This window comes from Oncorhynchus gorbuscha, linkage group LG04 (assembly GCF_021184085.1).
Source record: "Oncorhynchus gorbuscha isolate QuinsamMale2020 ecotype Even-year linkage group LG04, OgorEven_v1.0, whole genome shotgun sequence".
Taxonomy (NCBI): Eukaryota; Metazoa; Chordata; class Actinopteri; order Salmoniformes; family Salmonidae; genus Oncorhynchus; species Oncorhynchus gorbuscha.
This window is the reverse complement of record NC_060176.1, coordinates 8,872,622-8,892,973: the sequence shown is the minus strand read 5'-3', so window position 1 is coordinate 8,892,973 and position 20,352 is coordinate 8,872,622. Positions and strand designations below refer to the sequence as shown.

General features: G+C 43.6%; 1 protein-coding gene across 4 annotated transcripts in view; it reads left to right on the top strand.

Annotated features, from left to right (window-relative positions):
- LOC124033598 (thrombospondin type-1 domain-containing protein 4-like) overlaps nt 1-17,619 on the top strand; it is a 48,391-nt gene extending 30,772 nt beyond the window's left edge. For all 4 annotated transcript variants that reach the window (XM_046345680.1, XM_046345679.1, XM_046345678.1 and 1 more), the window contains 11 exons: nt 9,051-9,258; nt 13,133-13,308; nt 13,439-13,529; nt 13,693-13,866; nt 14,030-14,159; nt 14,423-14,627; nt 15,033-15,206; nt 15,587-15,760; nt 16,204-16,383; nt 16,545-16,689; nt 16,946-17,619. In XM_046345680.1, coding sequence (XP_046201636.1) covers nt 9,051-9,258; nt 13,133-13,308; nt 13,439-13,529; nt 13,693-13,866; nt 14,030-14,159; nt 14,423-14,627; nt 15,033-15,206; nt 15,587-15,760; nt 16,204-16,383; nt 16,545-16,689; nt 16,946-17,088 — 1,800 coding nt within the window. In that variant the 3' untranslated portion in view covers nt 17,089-17,619. The remainder of the gene's footprint in view (nt 1-9,050; nt 9,259-13,132; nt 13,309-13,438; nt 13,530-13,692; nt 13,867-14,029; nt 14,160-14,422; nt 14,628-15,032; nt 15,207-15,586; nt 15,761-16,203; nt 16,384-16,544; nt 16,690-16,945) is intronic.
- The last annotated feature ends 2,733 nt before the right edge of the window (nt 17,620-20,352 follow it).

Sequence of the window (20,352 nt, the reverse complement as noted above, 5' to 3'; positions counted from 1 at the left end):
TTGAGAAAACATCCCCCAGTCATGACCAGTATATATCATTCTACTCTTCACTGTTGAGAAAACATCCCCCAGTCATGACCAGTATATATAACTCTACTCTTCACTGTTGAGAAAATATCCCCCAGTCATGGCCAGTATATATAACTCTACTCTTCACTGTTGAGAAAACATCCCCCAGTCATGACCAGTATATATAACTCTACTCTTCACTGTTGAGAAAACGTCCCCCAGTCATGACAAGTACAGTGGGGCAAAAAAGTATTTAGTCAGCCTCCAATTGTGCAAGTTCTCCCACTTAAAAAGATGAGAGAGGCATGTAATTTTCATCATAGGTACACTTCAACTATGACAGACAAAAATATAAAAAAATCCAGAAAATCACATTGTAGGATTTTTAATGAATTTATTTGCAAATTATGGTGGAAAATAAGTATTTGGTCACCTACAAACAAGCAAGATTTCTGGCTCTCACAGACCTGTAACTTCTTCTTTAAGAGGCTCCTCTGTCCTCCACTCGTTACCTGTATTAATGGCACCTGTTTGAACTTGTTATCAGTATAAAAGACACCTGTCCACAACCTCAAACAGTCACACTCCAAACTGCACTATGGCCAAGACCAAAGAGCTGTCAATGGACACCAGAAACAAAATTGTAGACCTGCACCAGGCTGGGAAGACTGAATCTGCAATAGGTAAGCAGCTTGGTTTGAAGAAATCAACTGTGGGAGCAATTATAAGGAAATGGAAGACATACAAGACCACTGATAATCTCCCTCGATCTGGGGCTCCACGCAAGATCTCACCCCGTGAGGGCTAGTTGATCACAAGAACGGTGAGCAAAAATCCCAGAACCACACGGGGGGACCTAGTGAATGACCTGCAGAGAGCTGGGACCAAAGTAACAAAGCCTACCATCAGTAACACACTACGCCGCCAGGGACTCAAATCCTGCAGTGCCAGACGTGTCCCCCTGCTTAAGCCAGTACATGTCCAGGCCCGTCTGAAGTTTGCTAGTGAGCATTTGGATGATCCAGAAGAAGATTGGGAGAATGTCATATGGTCAGATGAAACCAAAATATAACTTTTTGGTAAAAACTCAACTCATCATGTTTAGAGGACAAAGAATGCTGAGTTGCATCCAAAAAACACCATACCTAATGTGAAGCATGGGGGTGGAAGCATCATGCTTTGGGGCTGTTTTTCTGCAAAGGGACCAGGACGACTGATCCGTGTAAAGGAAAGAATGAATGGGGCCATGTATAGTGAGATTTTGAGTGAAAACCTCCTTCCATCAGCAAGGGCATTGAAGATGAAACGTGGCTGGGTCTTTCAGCATGACAATGATCCCAAACACACCGCCCGGGCAACGAAGGAGTGGCTTCGTAAGAAGCATTTCAAGGTCCTGGAGTGGCCTAGCCAGTCTCCAGATCTCAACCCCATAGAAAATCTTTGGAGGGAGTTGAAAGTCTGTGTTGCCCAGCAACAGCCCCAAAACATCACTCCTCTAGATGAGATCTGCATGGAGGAATTGGCCAAAATACCAGCAACAGTGTGTGAAAACCTTGTGAAGACTGACAGAAAATGTTTGACCTCTGTCATTGCCAACAAAGGGGATATAACATTGAAGATAAACTTTTGTTATTGACCAAATACATATTTTCCACCATAATTTGCAAATAAATTCATAAAAAATGCTACAATGTGATTTTCTGGATTTTTTTTCTCATTTTGTCTGTCATAGTTGAAGTGTACCTATGATGACAATTACAGGCCTCTCATCTTTTTAAGTGGGAGAACTTGCACAATTGGTGGCTGACTAAATACTTTTTTGCCCCACTGTATATGTCACTCTACTCTTCACTGTTGAAGACCCCACTCCTATCCGGGGCAACACAAAGTATTTGAGTTACGTTAGCTTGTTGCCATACTATTACCATGTTATTTCCACTTTATCCTGTATTGTATCCTGTGCTGATGTGAAGTGCTACAGTAGTGGGTGTCTTTAAAATGGATGGAGGACCCCAATAGCCCTACTCCTCTCAGTGGGAAGACTTATCCCCACAGTTCAGTCATTATCCCTGGTTGTTTTGGATACACACTTGAGGTTTGACACATGATTTATGTTGGGAAATGCCATGTAGTGGGAAAGAACCGATGAGTTATCACTGTCTGGTCCAAGAAAACCAAGAGTTTGTGCTTCTTTTAGTGGTTACGAACTCAGATTATTGCCTTGGCTTGGTTGACTTCCCAACACATCCATGATACAAGTTCCAGAGATGAAATCAGAGGAAAAGGCTGTGATTCTTGAAAGTATGTCTTCCATTCTTCTATTTACAGACGGATTGTGATGGTCCATTTGTCTATTTAATTTTGTGAAGTAAAATGTTTTAAAAAGTGCACACGCATGGAAAGGTTATAGGACATAAATAGATTTTCTAGTTCTTTGTTGAAGGCTGCCAATTTTCCCTCTCTTCTTTCATAGCAGCTAGAATGGCTATATTTCCTAATCTCCTTTTAATGCTGCAATCTGATATGGAAATGTCAATTGGTATTGGAAGTTGTACAGTACCATAACACTATTCATTGGGAGCCCTTCAATGTCTGATGGATGTAGTTTACAAAGTGACTTAATTATACTGTACGCAAGTGAAATCACCTTTCACCTTGTGATCACTGAGCAGTCCCCAGCACTACAGTAGCCTACCTCCACCACAGCTGCAGATGTGTTTCCAGTGCTGACAGTGTTGAAGGCAATGTGTGTTGTTAGCGACCTCACCCTCATTAAACACTGTTCTGATAAAGAAGCCTCTAAAGGGAAGGTAGAAAGTAACACAGCATCTCACCATGTGGGAGACAGATGCTTGTGGCCTACGCTCCTGCCAACGGTCGGCCACATGCACTTCACATGGACCGACCAACCGAACGGAGGGGGTGGGTTGTCATGCCATACTATGACGTGATACTGGATTCTGTGTGAGAAATGAAATAGGAATCAGTGGTAAAACACAAACAGACACTATTATATTGGACATGTGGCTCTGTATTTTCTAATGATATACAGGATGCCAGTATGGTCCTATTCTAAAAGCTGGCCAGTGTTTCAACTCAGCAGGTCCAATATTCAGTGTTCACAGGGTTTGCATTAGTCCTAGCCTTGGTAACAATTTAAAAGCTGATGGAATTGAGCATCATAGATGTGTTGGTTTAAATGCACTTCAAATATACAATATGACCCAGTTTACTTTTTATTACTACAATTTCTTCTAGAGCAATGAGTCACATTTTTGATAATGATCCCCACTCAATGTTCCCCACTTTTCATGTTGAGGTTGTGGTCAGTCATTGAGTTTTCTATAGATTTCAGCATAATGTCCTTTCCATTCAGTGGCCATCTTGCTTTAAGGTCACCTCCGCTGTGAATTATTACCTGGTATGACATTGCCCCAGAATTCTCAGCTTATTCTCAGCTTGGAAGCCCAGTAATGTAAATATTACATTTCCAGATGAGCTGGCGTATGTATCATTGCAAGCCAAGTCTTGATAACAGCAATGGCAACGGTCCAGCAGAGCTCTCTGCTGGCTGTACAGCAAGTGAAGAGTTGAAAATGTTCTCATAATGTTCACAAAACACAAAACTCTGTTACTCTTTGGTCGTAAATTTGGTCGACAGGGTGTGTGTGTTTCTTTTATGTCAAAGTGAAGTGTTATAATTAGAAAATAAAGGGAGAAGTCATTTAATCTGAAGATATTCTCATTAGAATTTAAATTGAATCAAATGTCATTTTTGAAGCGAGGCCAAACCATTGAGCTGACACTTAATTCTAGAGCCTGTTATTGTTATTAATATGTATTCCATTAATGCAGCATTCATTTAGTTTGTTGTCATTTGATAAACATGTTGAGACAACATGTTAGGTGTTAAAATATTAGATGTTATGTTAAATAATATGCAAGATTTCAACCTTGAAACATATCTAAGTTTGTGCACTCAAAGTTTATGTACCCTGTAATAGTGTTAAGGGTCTAAGTGTGTTAATATATTAATGTATTCAGTGAGTATTGTTGGTGCTTTCTCAGGGACTCATTGAGCGATCTACCTTCCTGACCCTGCTGAAGTTAAGCTTCAGTCAGTTATCCCTGGTGGTTTCCAGGCTGGTGGGTCTGGCATGGCACCCAGAGTATAATATTGTGGGAACACCTAGTCTAAGCTCTGACAAGACCCAAGTACGTTCTGACCTCAAGCCATGGACATGGCAGAGATCAGAAGAGTTATGGTCTAGGATCAGTTACAGCAATGACTGAATAAAAGTGTCTGGAGTCCCTGATATGCAGAGTGTGTGGTTGATAATGAATCATTTGTGTAGATGGGGCTCCTGAAACAGCTGCATGAATCTGGATGTATTTGTGCACCATAGTGCTCCCTGATAGGCCTATACAGTACAGCCGTCTGCACATGTTAATGTCAATCACTCGTTAGCTTAAATCTCCTTGTCATTAGTCGATTTCTCTGTCTAAACATCCACTCACAAACAGTCTCTATTTTAACCCAGGGTCCCAGTCCCACGCCTGTGAGAAACCCTAGCAGTCAGTCCACTGATTACTTTTTCAACCACATCTATAACTTCATTTGGGGTGGATGAAGGCCACGATTCAGTCAGAACTAGTGTTAACCGGCGTTGGCAGTCATACGCATAGCAGATGTTTTGGAGGTGTAACTGTGGTGTGAGCTGACAAATAGGTGAGTGGCTGCTCTTGTGTCACAAACCGCGTTAGAAGTTCAAAACGGCGATAGAAAGTGCAGGCTTCTAATGCATGTTTTCATATGAATTTGAATGGGGGGGGGGTTATAGTCTATCAGTCTAATCAAGGTGTAGACAATAGAACATCACGCATTTGAGAGTTTGAACTTGTAACGCGGCTGCATGGGACTTGTCGGATTAGAAAATCAGGTGATTTCGTTGCCACGATAAGCTAATGCAAGGAGCCGCTTGTGGATCTGTCAACTCTAACGTAGTTCCACCTCCAATACCGCCAAAACAATCTCTATGCGGATGTTGGATAGCGCAGATCTAATAGATTCCAGCCCGAAGTCTTTACAGTCAAAGAAGATGGGGGCTGGTCGACTTAAGGACTGTAAGATGTTTCCAACATTCATTTAAGTCATTTAGCAGACGCTCTTATCCAGAGCGACTTACAAATTGGTGCATTCACCTTATGACATCCAGTGGAACAGTCACTTTACAATAGTGCATCTAAATCTTAGGGGGGGGGTGAGAGGGATTACTTATCCTATCCTAGGTATTCCTTAAAGAGGTGGGGTTTCAGGTGTCTCCGGAAGGTGGTGATTGACTCCGCTGTCCTGGCGTCGTGAGGGAGTTTGTTCCACCATTGGGGGGCCAGAGCAGCGAACAGTTTTGACTGGGCTGAGCGGGAGCTGTACTTCCTCAGTGGTAGGGAGGCGAGCAGGCCAGAGGTGGATGAACGCAGTGCCCTTGTTTGGGTGTAGGGCCTGATCAGAGCCTGGAGGTACTGAGGTGCCGTTCCCCTCACAGCTCCGTAGGCAAGCACCATGGTCTTGTAGCGGATGCGAGCTTCAACTGGAAGCCAGTGGAGAAAACGGAGGAGAACATTCCTGTTGACTCCAGCATAAAGTCACTGTGACCACTCATTTTTATATTCATATTCATTCCTTGTGGGAAACCACAAACCAAGGCCCCCCACACAGTTAAAATAAACATTATTGCAAGGCAAGTGTAACCTGCGCCAAGCCTGTTGGAGCAGGATCAAGTGACATGGAGTGTCTTTGCAACTGTTTATTGACAGTTTGTGCATGTTTGTAATGAAATAAATGTTGTTTTTTCATTCCTTCTTTACCCACTCAATTAGTGCATTAGGCACTTATTTTAAAGCTCCCAAACCTTGATTTCTGAGAAGAGGCGCCTCTGTGCACAGCTGAGGACATGCTTGGAATTGGGATAGCTTTACCATCATAGTGAGACTGTAGTTCAAGGGTATCTAATAACCTTGTAAATGCAAACTCAAACTTTTGTTATAAAGTGGTTACTGGTATGATGGAAAGAGACCAACAGTCTACTGGTTCAGTTGTGTAGAATTTCATAAATTAAATTAAACTCAACAAGGGATTATTATCCCCATCATGACAAGCCAATTCCTAAAAGCATAAGACCTTACATCTGTTTTATCTGGAAAAGTACTGCTGGGGTTTATTGGAAGGTTAATGTTGTTTTCATCGACGTTCCTCACTTTGACTGGTAGTTGACTACCGTCCTGACACGTCTAACCATTTCCAGATGAGGTGGATTTTAGTGACATTTAAAGGCCCATTATAGTCCTACTGAAAGGGGATGTCGTCCAGTGCCAAGCATAATTATAAACCACCCACAGAGAGCAGATTAGAAAAAAGTAATGATGTGGTCTCTTAATAAATTGAGCACTTAAATACTGTGGATCCCCTTGAAAGGGAAAAACTAGGATCCCTCCAAACTTGGTTCAGTGAGACACCTCATTTTGATGGATTCGTGATGCAGGACTATTTATACTTGATATATCAAGGACAGCCTGGATGACTATTTTCAGGTTTGGGAAACAAATGACTGCTGGCTTCACTGTTTTGCATGGGGTATCATCTGTTCTCCAAAGTCTGTTTTGACAGTTTATGATTTGAAAGATGTACTGTACAGTGATATCAAATAATACCCACACTTCAATGCTTCCTGTATAGGTCTAAGCCATTTTACCATATGAAAAGGCTTGGAAAAGCTTATTGCACAATTTTTCTAAAAACACTACTGACGCCTCTTAGTCACATGATATTTCATACATTGACGGATTACGCAGATTACTGGTAATAAATTATGTGACTCTCCATTCACACGTTAACACATAGTGATTCAGAGCTTTTCCCAGGCAAACGGCCACAGACAACCATTACTCGCCGAGCTTGTCAAGCTGTAGTTTATGAGGGGAAGGAAGGAACCGTTTTCTTTCTCCTGGGATTAAGGCTAAACATTGAAATGATATCTGATAATGTTGTTACTTAAAGTCAGGGTGTTTTATGGTGAAAATTGAGAAGACAGATACTACTCACTTGGTATCCCAATTGTTTGCATACTGTGATGTATGAAAATATAATAATGTGTAAACTCATATGGAACAATCTAGTTTTTATCATGTACCAATCTTACATTTGAGTGCCTATAGGCCGTTTTAATCCATAATTCCACATTGGCCAATATAACATTTGCCCTGTTTGGTCATTTCTCAGGGCTATTCGTTTGCTATTTCCTCTCTCATCGCTTATTTCCTGTGTAGAATTTATTATTTAACCTTTATTTAATTAGGCAAGTCAGTTAAGAACAAATTTACAATGACGGCCTACCCAGACGACATTGGGCCAATTGTGCGTCGCTCTATGGGACTCCCAATCACGACCGGATGTGATGCAGCCTGGATTCAAACCAGGTACTGCAGTGATGCCTCTTGCATTGAGATGTAGTGTCTTAGACCACTGCGCCACTCGGGAGTCAGTCGAAGGAGGTGGTGTGTATTTGTTTTGGCCTGGGTGGAGTGTTGGCCTGATACAGACCTCGCTGCTATGGGTGGGCGAGAGCCAGGCTTCTGTCTTCTGAGTCTACCCCAATCTCCTCAGTCCACCCCTAGCCCTGGCCTGGCTACCATCTCCATCTTCCATCCCCATATCCCAGCCTGCATCCAGCCTGCAGCTGACTGTCTGACTGCAGCTCCAGGAAGAACTAAGTCTGCTGAGAGAGCATGAATCTACAGCAAAACCCTTTTTAATTACCACTGTAGACTGCTCTTCATTTGTTTGTGTGTTTATTCTATGTAAGCCTAGTTATGTCCCGTGCTTAAGGACCACACATAAAATGTTGTGTAATATTTTTTGTTGGGATGTAATATATACAGTTGGTCTGAGAAACTACGCCGGTTTAGCAATGTAAGATCCCCATTAGTCCTGGTTTGGTATTGGGAGGAAATTGTTTGTGACAGGGTTTTGTCTAGGAACGGGGGGGATTATTGACTGGACTGCTTAATAACGTAACATTCCCTGAAAGATACTGACTGACTAAAGACTAACGTTGGCAACAGTCGAATCACAGAGGAGCTTTGTGTCATTAAAACTAAACAGATTTTTTTGTCCCCTGCTGACTCCTCCAATGGTCATTCCTTCGGTTCGAGTGGTGGCGGACTGAGGGCGTATCCTGATTCTGGCACACCAGTGTCTACTCTCCACTGCCCAGGGGTCTGGAATTATAGAAGTACGGTGGCCTGCTGGGATCAGTCCCAACCAGGCCCCTGCTTGCAGCACCTGTTGACACAGCGAGCTACTTTTACGTCTGAATTGGCTGGATTTATCGACTGCTGATTTGAGTGTTCTATTCTAACCTTATCCAGGCTTCCTGTAATTTAAGAGTGCCAATGTGACAGAGAAAGCTAACACCCCTGAGGATTTGCTCTGAAACTTTGTGAGCCGTTACTACTCCAGCATCGTGCCAAGAATATGCCTGTTGTTGGAATGAAGCCGGCTCAGGCTAATTGGTTGTTGTGTTATGGTAGTTAATTATGTGCAGCAGGTCAGGGAGTTAGAGAGGTGAAATAACATGGGTTTGTTTATGAATATGCTGGATAGGCTTTGGTTTATTATCTCTCATTCTCCCCTCTTTACTTGATTAATGAGGTTACTCATGTTATTTACATTTACATTTTACCATGCACTTCAGTGGTAAAACAGTGGGACAGCTTAACTGCATCTAAAACAGGGATTGTCTAGGTATTCCTTAAAGAGTGGGGTTTCAACAGTTGAACGTGAGGGAGTTTGTTCCACCATTGGGGGGCCACGAACAGTTATGCACTTCAGTGGTAAAAATGCCTGTTAAAACAGTGTAGCTCAACAGTTGAACTGTCAAAAAATTACAGTGTACTGTACTGTTTGTTATGTACCGGCGTTGATTAGTGACGTGCTATACATGTCCTCTGTCCCCTCATTTGACCTCCTTCTCCCTCTCTGACAGAGTCTGGGCTGCGATGAGTACCTGGACTCAGGCAAGGTGATGGACAAGTGTGGGGTGTGTGGCGGGGACAACATGGCCTGTAAGCTGGTGTCAGGGCTCTTCCAGCAGCACAGCCTGAACAAGGTGGGCTACCACAAGATAGTGGAGATCCCAGAGGGAGCCACCAAGATCAATGTCACCGAGACGGTGAAGAGCAGGAATTACCTGGGTGAGAAGGACTGTGACTGACCAGTGTTTTAACCCGGGTCAGACTGTGTTAGCCCGCTCCAGCTAAAGCGTAGACACTACCCACTGGTCACAGATTCAACGTCTATTCCACGTTGTTTCAATGTAATTTCATTGAAATGATGAGGAAACAACGTTGATTCAACCAGTGTGTGCCCAGTGGGTTGCTTGGGAGGCAAGTCTTCTGAGGCAAGGTTACTCAACACACAAACATGGTTCCAAACCACCTCTGTTTTACTACAGAGTTACCAGCTCTTTATCCACGGCCCCTTAAGGCTCCATATTTCTCTGTCTGAATCAGACCCATGAGCTATGACACATGCAATTTTAGGTTTTCCCTTCGACCACGTTAGATTATGTTTCATATTACATTAACGGTACTAATAAAGTCACAATTTAAAGATAAGCTTCAGGTTATAAAACATCTGACAGCAGTAGCTATTGTTTTTTATATCATTTAGGTCATGTCTTGCTACATCCGTGCTGTGAGCCTGGTATCAGGCAGCAGGGGACAGCTGCTTGTTAAATTGATTTGATTAATTTAATTATAAGGCAGCTCAAATACAGAGCAGGAGGGATCTTTCCAGAATTTTGGATGTGAGCATTTCTATGTTGTCAGTAGTAAGTAACCACACAGTGCACTTCTGGTTACAATCTTTTATTTTTTTTAAAGCCCTTTGCTGTAATTCATTGAATAAATAAGATCTTGTCTTTATAGGAGCATAACAGTGTGACACAGAAGTGGGTCTATTTTCAGGAATGACTTCTGGAATGTCAGGGTTTTATTGTTGGAGACATTGGTTTAATGAGAACCATGCCATAGCATAGCAGTGCGTCTGGGAGAAAGAGAGAGAGAGAGCGAGAGAGAGAGCGAAAGAAAGGTGAGAAAGAGAGAAACAGAGAGCGAGAGAGAGAGAAAGGGAGTGCCTGGCCCCCACTTCCCCTGGCCTGGCTGCTCCCCTCAGGGGTAAGTATATAAACAAGCTTTCATTAGAGGACCTTTTCCTCCAGCCTTCCCATCCTTTTTAATTAAGGTGAGGAATTTCACTGCTGCATAGAAAACCACCACCACCACTGAGCCCAGCGATGGAACCTGCTTTGAAACTACTTTTTAAAGTCAAAACTACTAACTGGGGGTGCCAAGTTATGCCTTGCTTTTTTAATATGAGTCCCCACTCAACCCCTACACAATACTTACTCAGTGAGTAAGCACCTAAGCAGGAAATGTAGAGTATGCGTGAACAATGGCTCCTTTCAGTGCCTGCTGTTCCTGCGTCGCTTGGCGTTGTTGTTGGAAGAGTTCATATATCAGTGGGTAAAAGCGTGCTGTGACGCAACATCCTGGGGATAAACAGGACCGAGGATTCTTCCACGGAACGACTTATCATTACCATTATCCCCTGATGTTTGCTCCATTCTCCTCAATAGACTTATGTTCTAGTTTATTTCTGCATGCCTAATATGTGCTTGTAGTTGTCCAAACACTCTTATACACTGCTCAAAAAATAAAGGAAACACTTAAACAACACAATGTAACTCCAAGTCAATCACACTTCTGTGAAAACAAACTGTCCACTTAGGAAGCAACACTGATTGACAATAAATTTCACATGCTGTTGTGCAAATGGCATAGACAAAGGTGGAAATTATAGGCAATTAGCAAGACACCCCCAATAAAGGAGTGGTTCTGCAGGTGATAACCACAGACCACTTCTCAGTTCCTATGCTTCCTGGCTGATGTTTTGGTCACTTTTGAATGCTGGCGGTGCTTTCACTCTAGTGGTAGTATGAGACGGAGTCTACAACCCACACAAGTGGCTCAGGTAGTGCAGCTCATCGAGGATGGCACATCAATGCGAGCTGTGGCAAGAAGGTTTGCTGTGTCTATCAGCGTAGTGTCCAGAGCATGGAGGCGCTACCAGGAGACAGGCCAGTACATCAGGAGACGTGGAGGAGGCCGTAGGAGGGCAACAACCCAGCACCAGGACCGTTACCTACGCCTTTGTGCAAGGAGGAGCAGGAGGAGCACTGCTAGAGCCCTGCAAAATGACCTCCAGCAGGCCACAAATGTGCATGTGTCTGCTCAAAAGGTCAGAAACAGACTCCATGAGGGTGGTATGAGGGCCCGACGTCCACAGGTGGAGGTTGTGCTTACAGCTCAACACTGTGCAGGACGTTTGGCATTTGGCAGAGAACACTAAGATTGGCAAATTCGCCACTGGGCCCTGTGCTCTTCACAGATGAAAGCAGGTTCACACTGAGCACATGTGACAGACGTGACAGTCTGGAGACGCCGTGGAGAACGTTCTGCTGCCTGCAACATCCTCCAGCATGACCGGTTTGGCAGTGGGTCAGTCATGGTGTGTGGTGGCATTTCTTTGGGGGGCTGCACGGCCCTCCATGTGCTCGCCAGAGGTAGCCTGACTGCCATTAGGTACCGAGATGAGATCCTCAGACCCCTTGTGAGACCATATGCTGGTGCGGTTGGCCCTGGGTTCCTCCTAATGCAAGACAATGCTAGACCTCATGTGGCTGGAGTGTGTCAGCAGTTCCTGCAAGAGGAAGGCATTGATGCTATGGACTGGTCCGCCCGTTCCCCAGAGCTGAATCCAATTGAGCACATCTGGGACATCATGTCTCGCTCCATCCACCAACGCCACGTTGCACCACAGACTGTCCAGGAGTTGGCGGATGCTTTAGTCCAGGTCTGGGAGGAGATTCCCTCAGGAGACCATCCGCCACCTCATCAGGAGCATGCCCAGGCGTTGTAGGGAGGTCGTACAGGCACGTGGAGGCCACACACACGACTGAGCCTCATTTTGACTTGTTTTAAGGACATTACATCAAAGTTGGATCAGCCTGTAGTGTGGTTTTCCACTTTAATTTTGAGTGTGACTCCAAATCCAGACCTCCATGGGTTGATAAATTGGATTTCCATTGATAATTTGTGTGATTTTGTTGTCAGCACATTCAACTATGTAAAGAAAAAAGTATTTAATAAGAATATTTCATTCAGATCTAGGATGTGTTATTTTAGTGTTCCCTTTATTTTTTTGAGCAGTGTATTTAGTTAATGTCACTTGTCTAATGTTTTTCGGACAGCCTGTTGCCCTTACCATGGAATTCTCCAATGTGTCTGTAGAGTTTAGAGATTCAGCTACACAATGAACATAAAGCTTTGCCAGCTCTTTACTAACAGGTTTGCTCATTTACAAAAGACAAGGCTTTGAAGATACATGTGACAAAATGTATTCAGTTTGCGGTGATTTACACAGCTCACTTTTAACGGTCTTGCTCATTATGTTAAAACCACTTCTGATGAAACAATTATGGCAGAATTATTTCCTGTCTGTCTAAGCATAGTAGATCTGATGGTGACAGGAAGGGTTGCTGTCTGTCTTATAGAAATATAACTACTAGAATGGACATTTCCATTCAAGTTGTTGTTCTGTGGTGGGGGACCGGCGGCCATATTGAGTGCCCCCAAACTTCCTGTAAAGCAGGAAGTTCAGTATTTAATATGAAAATAGCTCACACCTTTCCAAATACAGAAATCTTCAGGGAAAAAAGCAGTGTCTTTTGTAAATGAGCAAACCTGTTAGTAAATAGCTGGCAAAGCTTTATGTTAATTGTGTAGCTGAATCTCTCAACTCTACAGCTACATTGGAGAATTCCATGGTTAGGGCAACAGGCCATCTGAAAAACATTACAGAAAAGTTACATATCTTGAAAACTTGAGTGCTGACAATCAAAACATTTTGGGACTACATCAAGAATGGACTAATGAAACAAATAACAAAATATAGTTTTCCTTCAATGTGTGTTTTATTAACAGTCACCTCATGGTCTGTCTGCAGCTCTGAAAAGCCGCTCAGGTCGCTCCATCATCAATGGGAACTGGGCCATTGACCGGCCAGGGAAGTATGAGGGGGTGGGCACCATGTTCACCTACCGACGACCCAATGAGGTCACCAGCACCGCCGGGGAGTCCTTCCTGGCTGAAGGGCCAACCAATGAGATCCTGGATGTTTATGTATGTAACCAGTCAACTTGTATGTACAGTAAAATGTAGCTCATATTGGCACATATTTCTCTGTCAGTTTACACGGGCACATTACGTTATCATTAACTTGTTTACTGAATAATTTTTGATCTGTCCTCAGGTGATCTACCAGCAGCCCAACCCAGGAGTGAGCTATGAATTCATCCTTCCCTCTGACAACCCTCCACAGCACCCCAACTACAGACCTGGAGGTGAGGCTCCCCATAGTTACTGATGCAACTGAATGGGACTGTATGGCCTAAATGAACTATTAGTCCACAAAGGGAGGGGGTCACAACCACTGATGGCGCTGCATCTCAATGACTGAGTTTTCCCCTGTTTATTTTGGCTGAAATCCCATGTTCAATCTCCCAGGGAATACTCTGCATGGGCAAAGTGGGATTGACCACCGGGGCAACCCCAACCAGGAGGGGTACGCTCCCCAGGTACCCAACAACCAGGTGCCAGCGGTCCAGCCATCCAAACGTCAGAGAGAATACAACTGGAAACTGTCTGGGGCAACAGATTGTAGCGCCTCCTGTGGCAGAGGTAAGACATGGCATGCATCTTTGACGGAACTGAAGCCCCAAGAGGTCTCAACCTCTAATTGATACTAGTTGATCAACTAGGTTTAACAGATTCCCTCAGTGAGTAGTGAAGATGCAGTATTGAGGCATGAACATCTAACGCTCTTCTGTGTATTGGTTTTCAGGTAGCAGGTACACCATCTTCCGCTGTGTCCACAGACTGAGCCATGAGCAGGTACCAGAGAACCAGTGTGACAGCAGCACCAGGCCCAGTTCACAGGAGGAGCCCTGCAACCTTCAGTCCTGCCCTGCCTTGTGAGAGACCCCTCTGCCTCAACCACACATTACATACTACACACACTGGTTCAATACATACACAGAGCTTTAGCAGAAGTCAGAAGACCCAGATTTCCTATAATTTTCATGAAAAGTTCCTTATCTGTTAAATTTATAGTTTAATAATTAGATCATAATTAGAATCTAATTGGACAATTGACCACATGTTTTATTAGCTATGTTGGGACCACATAGCTATTGTGTCCCTCTGAACATGGGGCCTTGTGTGTCCTACTGTGCAGCTGGGACATTGGTGAGTGGTCGGAGTGCAGTAAGACATGTGGCCTGGGTATGCAGCACCGCCAGGTCTTGTGCAGGCAGGTGTATGCCAACCGGACCCTCAACGTCCACACCAGCCGCTGCCGCCACCTGGAGCAGCCCGAGACCACCAGCACCTGCCAGCTGAAAATCTGCAGCGAGTGGCAGATACGAACCGAGTGGAGCGCCGTGAGTGACAGCTGTCAATCAATATGCTTCAAATAGTATTTGTTTCAAATACTTTAGCTTGCTCGGCACATGGAACTATTAGAATAGACTTAAAAGTGTAAACATACCCCACCCATCTGAGGCAGGCTCAATTAAGAATACTCAGACAAGATTTAACATACTGTATTAAAATAATGTATCAGAAAGTACATGAACCCCAATTAGATAAATGTTATCATCCCTCTAAAGTTTCCAACATTCCTTATCATAAATTAAACCCAAGCAAGTATTCCATGGAGCATTTTCCCAGTTGTTTTCACAGACAACAGGTTACATTCATCAGAGAGAACTGACCCATGTTTACAGTGTGAGGTGAACTGAACACTACCCCTATAGTATTTTACTGCCCCTCCTGTGTTTCCCCAGTGCTCTGTTCCCTGTGGCGTGGGCCAGAGGACCAGGGAGGTGCACTGTGTCAGCAACATGGGAGACTTTGTGTCAAACGAGGAGTGCAACATGAAGCTGCAACCCAGTGACAATGAGAACTGTGACATGGGGCCCTGTGCTAAAAGTTGGTTCTTCACTGATTGGGGGAATAAGGTATGTATGTGTAGGACTGAGGACATGGACTCTCACCATCACTCTCGAACACTTTACTAACCTAATACTGTAGTAATTGTTTGATTGCATCTACTACAGTATTGTAGATGCAAGATTATAATTGAAGACAAATTGACTTGATACTAGTGTTAAAAACCGAGGGTGATACTAGGGCCGGGATCCAATCAGATAGCTTTGTCAGCTTTGCACCTTTTAAAGGCAATGTTCCCCATTCGCAGTAAACGCTGCATATGCCGGCTCAATTGGAAATTACCTTTGAAAGTCAAGTGCGCTATACACAGATCTACCCCTGATCGGATTGAATCAAGGCATAGGTCAACTGTTTGTATTGTCACTTACCATGTCTTTGCTCTCTGCAGTGTTCTGCTGAGTGTGGGATGGGCATCCGGACCCGTGGCGTTCTGTGCCTGACCAATCACATTAGCAGCTTGCCTCTGGAAGGGTGTGGCCATGAGCGCCCCACTGACTCTCAGGTCTGTAATCACGGCCCCTGTGAGAGTCGCATCGAGTGGTTTACAGCCCCCTGGAGTCAGGTAAGACAGGACAACGCCGGGTCAAACTGGGCTTGTAGGGACACATCTGGGAAAAGATTAGGATGAGGATTTGCTGCAGATTTTACAGATGTCTCCTGCTCATTACTTATATTTTTGCTGATGTCTCATGTCAGGGTTGTATTACCTATCCCCACCCCCCAAAAACATTTCTTACCCCAGGACAGAAAGAGGAAGTCTTAAATGTTACAAATCCATTGTCCATTATTTCCACTTGAAGTAGATATTTAGTTCAGGACAATGCTTAATCTCTGTCCAGGAAACCGTCCCTCTAAGTAAGGGGTACCTTCTATAACTCAGGCCGGCCAATCAACTGAGCCAGTGATGCCTTTTTCTTTAAAAAAACAAAACATGTTGAAACAGTTCAGATGCCTCATGTCATGCCCATGTGTAGTATTACCTATGGTATTTTCTCCTTCCCCCAGTGCTCAACGGAGTGTGGCTCGGGCAGCCAGCAGAGGGCAGTGGTGTGTCTGATGAAGTCTGACGAGGGGTTCAATGTAATGCCGCCCTACGAATGTTCTTCTCTAGACAAGCCTCTTAATCAGCAGAGCTGCCACCTCAAGCCCTGTGGGGCCATGTGGTACCACACAGACTGGAGCGCTGTGAGTAACTGTACACGCACATGCCCACACATGCGTGCACTCACACATGAAAAAACAGACACACGCTTTTATGTGGAGTTGTGAAATACACTCTCTTGAAAGTGTAATTGAAGAAAGGGAGAATGAGGTTTGAACTGTATTCTCTGTCCCTGTCCCTGCAGTGTTCTAAGACGTGTGAGGGGGGCTTCCGTGTGAGGGAGGTGCGCTGTCTGTCTGATGACATGCTTTCCAGTAAGGGCTGTGAAGAGGAGCTGAAACCAGTGGAGAGAGAAGAGTGCAACCCAGAGCCCTGCGTCCCACACATAGGTCAGTTACTACTGTGTAGTAAACATGGATCTGGGGCCAAGGCACCTCCGCTGGAATGTAATACAGTTGGATTGGTTCATGATGGCTGGTCTGGTCCTAACTACTGCCAGACAGTTTTAATGAGGGTTAGAGGGGAATTTAGTCTGAAATGGTTCAACATTAATGAAAATCTTATTCCATACAGAAAACTTGTGAAAATACTTAAAGATTTCTAAAACTTAAAATCACTGATATTATGATTATGATTGTTTTTCAGACGAGAACTGTCGAGACAAGTATTTCAACTGCAATGTGGTGGTCCAAGCACGTCTCTGTGTGTACGACTACTACAAGACAACCTGTTGTGCCTCCTGCACACGAGTGGCCCATAGACAGTCACAACACAGGGCACTCAGCTAGCCCCCTCCCCAGGCCTCAGACCTCTAGGGGGCCTGACACAGCGCCCAGAGCAGGCCCTCAGTCCCTGGGCCAAACACACTGACCCACGATGGAGAGGACAGCCTAGAACCTGACTCTGGGTGGACATTGACTGGACACTATAATATGAGTGCTGAAAATACAGACTGAAAAACTGAAAGACCGCAAAGAAAGGAAGTGAAAGCCCAACTTGTTTTTGGCATGTGAGGAGATTGCCAATGGGCAATACGGGAAACTGAATGGTTCTTGTAGGATGGTTGTGAAGGACACGTTTAACAGTGCTATGAGTGGAGGAGCTCTGGTGAGGCGAGATGATAGACAGGACACCAAACCGAAGAATATGGAACCACTTTATGGTCTGTAACCAGAATCCCCTCCAGTAAAAGGTCCCGTCTGGGTTTTTGTTGTGTTTCATGGGAAGCAGTTCGCCGCTGCCATCCACCTGAATGGGTTAAGGTCTTGAAAAAGGTCTTTGGCCGAAACGTTGACAGAATAAACAACGTGCAGAGGTAATATTGTGTGTGGGAGTTATCTTTCTTACAACTAAGGACTGCTACCACATCTGTGATGAGACTCTTGACTACCATGGCTCTCTTAGATAACATTAAAGGAGAGGAAGATACAGTATTAAAGCAGAGCAAGATTCTGTTTGTTTTGCATAATGTATAGACTGTACACATTTTAATAAGCTTCTCTATGCTTTAAAATCCACAATATTTATGATCTAATTAACTACTTGTAGTATGAAGTTGCCCAAGCTTGCTCTTAAATCATCCCCAATTACGCATCATGAGGGCTCTATTCAATACTCTCCTACACAGCAGTTTAGTTGACCAAAGATTTCACTATTTCACAGGAGGACGTGTCAAACAGTAATTGCTCAGTCCAATCTATGGCTCTATTTAATCTGTACCGGTGAAGCGTTACAGATGGCGCAGTATAAATGTTAAGGTCATTTCTGATTGAGCCAACATATGCAGTGTTTACCGTTATAGTCTCCACTAATACGGAACATTGCCTTTAAATTTCAATCACGCTGTAACGCTGAACTTCTGCGATACGGATTGAATAGAGCCCCAAGTGACAGCTCACCAGTTCTACACAGCAACCCTCTAACAAATTAAGCTCTAAAATGTTCATGTGTCGTTGTAGTGAATCATATATTTTGCATCACTGCTGTGTATATACAGAACCAGTCAAAAGTTTGGACACAACTACTCATTAAAGGATTTTTCTTTATTTTGACTATTTTCTACATTCTAGAATAATAGGGAAGACGTCAAAACTAAGAAATAACACAAGGAATCATGTAGTTACCAAAAAAGGGTTAAACAAATCAAAATATATTTTATATTCTTCAAAGTAGCCACCCTTTGCTTTGATGACAACTCTGCACACTCTTGGCATTCTCTCAACTAGCTTCACCTGGAATGCTTTTCCAACAGTCTTGAAGGAGTTCCCACATATGCTGAGCACTTGTTGGCTGCTTTTCCTTCACTCTGCGGTCCAACTCATCCCAAACCATCTCAATTTGGTTGATTGTGGAGGCCAGGTCATCTGATGCAGCCCCCCATCACTCTCCTTCTTAGTCAAATAGCCCTTGCACAGCCTGGAGGTGTGTTGGGTCATTGTCCTGTTGTAAAAAAAGATAGTTCTACTAAGTGGAAACCAGATGGGATGGCGTATTGCTGCAGAATGCTGTAGTAACCATGCTGGGTAAGTGTGAATTCTAAATGAATCACAGACAGTGTCACCAGCAAAGCACCCCCACAGCATCACACCTCCTCCTCCATGCTTCACGGTGGGAAAAACACCATCGGTGGGAAATAATCATCCGATCACCTACTCTGCGTTTCACAATTACTCATCAGACCAAGGCACAGATTTCCACCGGTCTAATGTCCATTGCTCGTGTTTCTTGGCCCAAGCAAATCTCTTCTTATTGGTGTTAGTAGTGGTTTCTTTGCAGCAATTTGACCACGAAGGCCTGATTTACATAGTCTCTGATGATGAAATGTGTCTTTTACTTGAACTCTGTGAAGAATTTATTTGTACTCCAATTTCTGAGGCTGGTAACTCTAATGAACTTATCCTCTGCAGCAGAGGTAACTCTGGGTCTTCCTTTCTTGTGGCGGTCCTCATGAGAGCCAGTTTCATCATAGCGCTTTATGGTTTTTGCGACTGCACTTGAAGAAACTTTCAAAGTTCTTGACATTTTCCGGATTGACAGACATTAGTGTCTTAAAGTAATGATGGGACTGTCCTTTCTCTTTGATTATTTGAACTGTTCTTGCCATACTATGGACTTGGTCTTTTGTCAAATAGGGCTATCATCTGTATACCCCCCTACCTTGTCACAAGACAACTGATTGGCTCAACCGGATTAAGGAAAGAAATTCTACAAATTAACTTAACAAGGCACACCTGTTAATTGAAATGCATTCCAGCTGACTACCTCGTGAAGCTGGTTCAGAGAATGCCAAGAGTGTGCAAATCTGTCAAGGCAAAGGGTGGCTACTTTGAAGAATCTCAAATATAGATTATATTTTGATTTGTTTAACACTTTTTTGGCATCTGCATGATTCCATATGTCATTTCATAGTTATGTCTTCACTATTATTATACAATGTAGAATATAGTAAAAATAAAGAAAAACCCTGTAATGAGTAGGTGTGTTCAAACTTTTGACTGGAACTGTAAGATTGAGTGAGTGAAGATGTTGCTGAACTGAAGGCAATTCAGCAGGTCCTCCCAGTGCCCGAACAGAACAGAAAGCCCTCTTTATTTATTTGTTGGGGTCCCCAGGGAGGGCGCTGGTTTATCGGCAACAGTGGCCCCTTTTGGCTGCAGGGTTAAAACGTCTGTTACCTCTCCACCAATCGCTGCCTAGGAAAGGGATGTAGGCATTCCAGAGCCCACTGGATGGTTAAAGCAGATGGTTAGAAGTTCTAGAACACTATGCTTCTTAAAGAGAATGTAAAACTACTATATTTGCGTGAGATAAAAAGATTACACCATTGTACATTTTTATGTTCATGTGGAGATTGAAACATTAATTCACTAATTCACTAAAAGGATACTGGTATATTCATGACACTTTATAACTGCAGTAATGTACCAGAATCATCACAAATATATATATTTTTAAAGTACATTTGAGTAAATTGAAACTTTTACTCGGGTAGGCCTGGTAAACATCTAAACAAAGGTGATAAATTGACCATGCCAGTAGAGTATTATGCCCCA